Source organism: Merops nubicus, unplaced genomic scaffold (assembly GCF_000691845.1).
Source record: "Merops nubicus isolate BGI_N331 unplaced genomic scaffold, ASM69184v1 scaffold49023, whole genome shotgun sequence".
In the NCBI taxonomy this organism is placed as follows: domain Eukaryota; kingdom Metazoa; phylum Chordata; class Aves; order Coraciiformes; family Meropidae; genus Merops; species Merops nubicus.
Genome location: NW_008599191.1, coordinates 1 through 398, shown reverse-complemented (window position 1 = coordinate 398; position 398 = coordinate 1). Strand labels below are relative to the sequence as shown.

The window sequence follows — 398 nt, the reverse complement described above, 5'->3', positions numbered from 1 at the left end:
GATTAGTGAGGGCCTGGCAGTGCTGGGACTAATGGTTGGAGACTCAATAATCTTAAGGGTCTTCTTAAAAGATGTTCTGATTGTACTCCAAACCAGTTCCTTTTTATCAAACCCCTCCAGCCTGAGTGAGCACTTAACAGGGCTGGGGAGCCCCAGGAGCCCCGGGGCGGGTGCTCACCACCTCCTTTGCAGGTCGTTAAGGAGCTGAAATCTCCATTGCCCAGGTGCTCCACCCCCCTCCCCGGCCTCTCCCTCCCCCTCGGGTGCTGGGGGGGAGGCAAGGACCCTTCCCGCACCCTTACCGTAGAGGGTGCCCAGCGCCAGCCCCACGTCAGCCTGGGTGAAGCCCAGCATGATGCGCTTGTGCTTGAGGTCCTTGGCGAACTGCTCCAGCTCTT

The 398-nt window shown here is 59.3% G+C and overlaps 1 protein-coding gene across 1 annotated transcript in view; it reads right to left on the bottom strand.

Annotated features, from left to right (window-relative positions):
- The window catches only part of LOC103770024 (POU domain, class 5, transcription factor 1.1-like), a gene marked incomplete at both ends in the record, with an annotated part of 2,099 nt that extends 1,704 nt beyond the window's left edge, over window positions 1-395 (bottom strand). The window contains one exon of the mRNA XM_008937271.1: window positions 303-395. Coding sequence (XP_008935519.1) covers window positions 303-395 — 93 coding nt within the window. The remainder of the gene's footprint in view (window positions 1-302) is intronic.
- Between the last annotated feature and the right edge of the window lie 3 nt (window positions 396-398).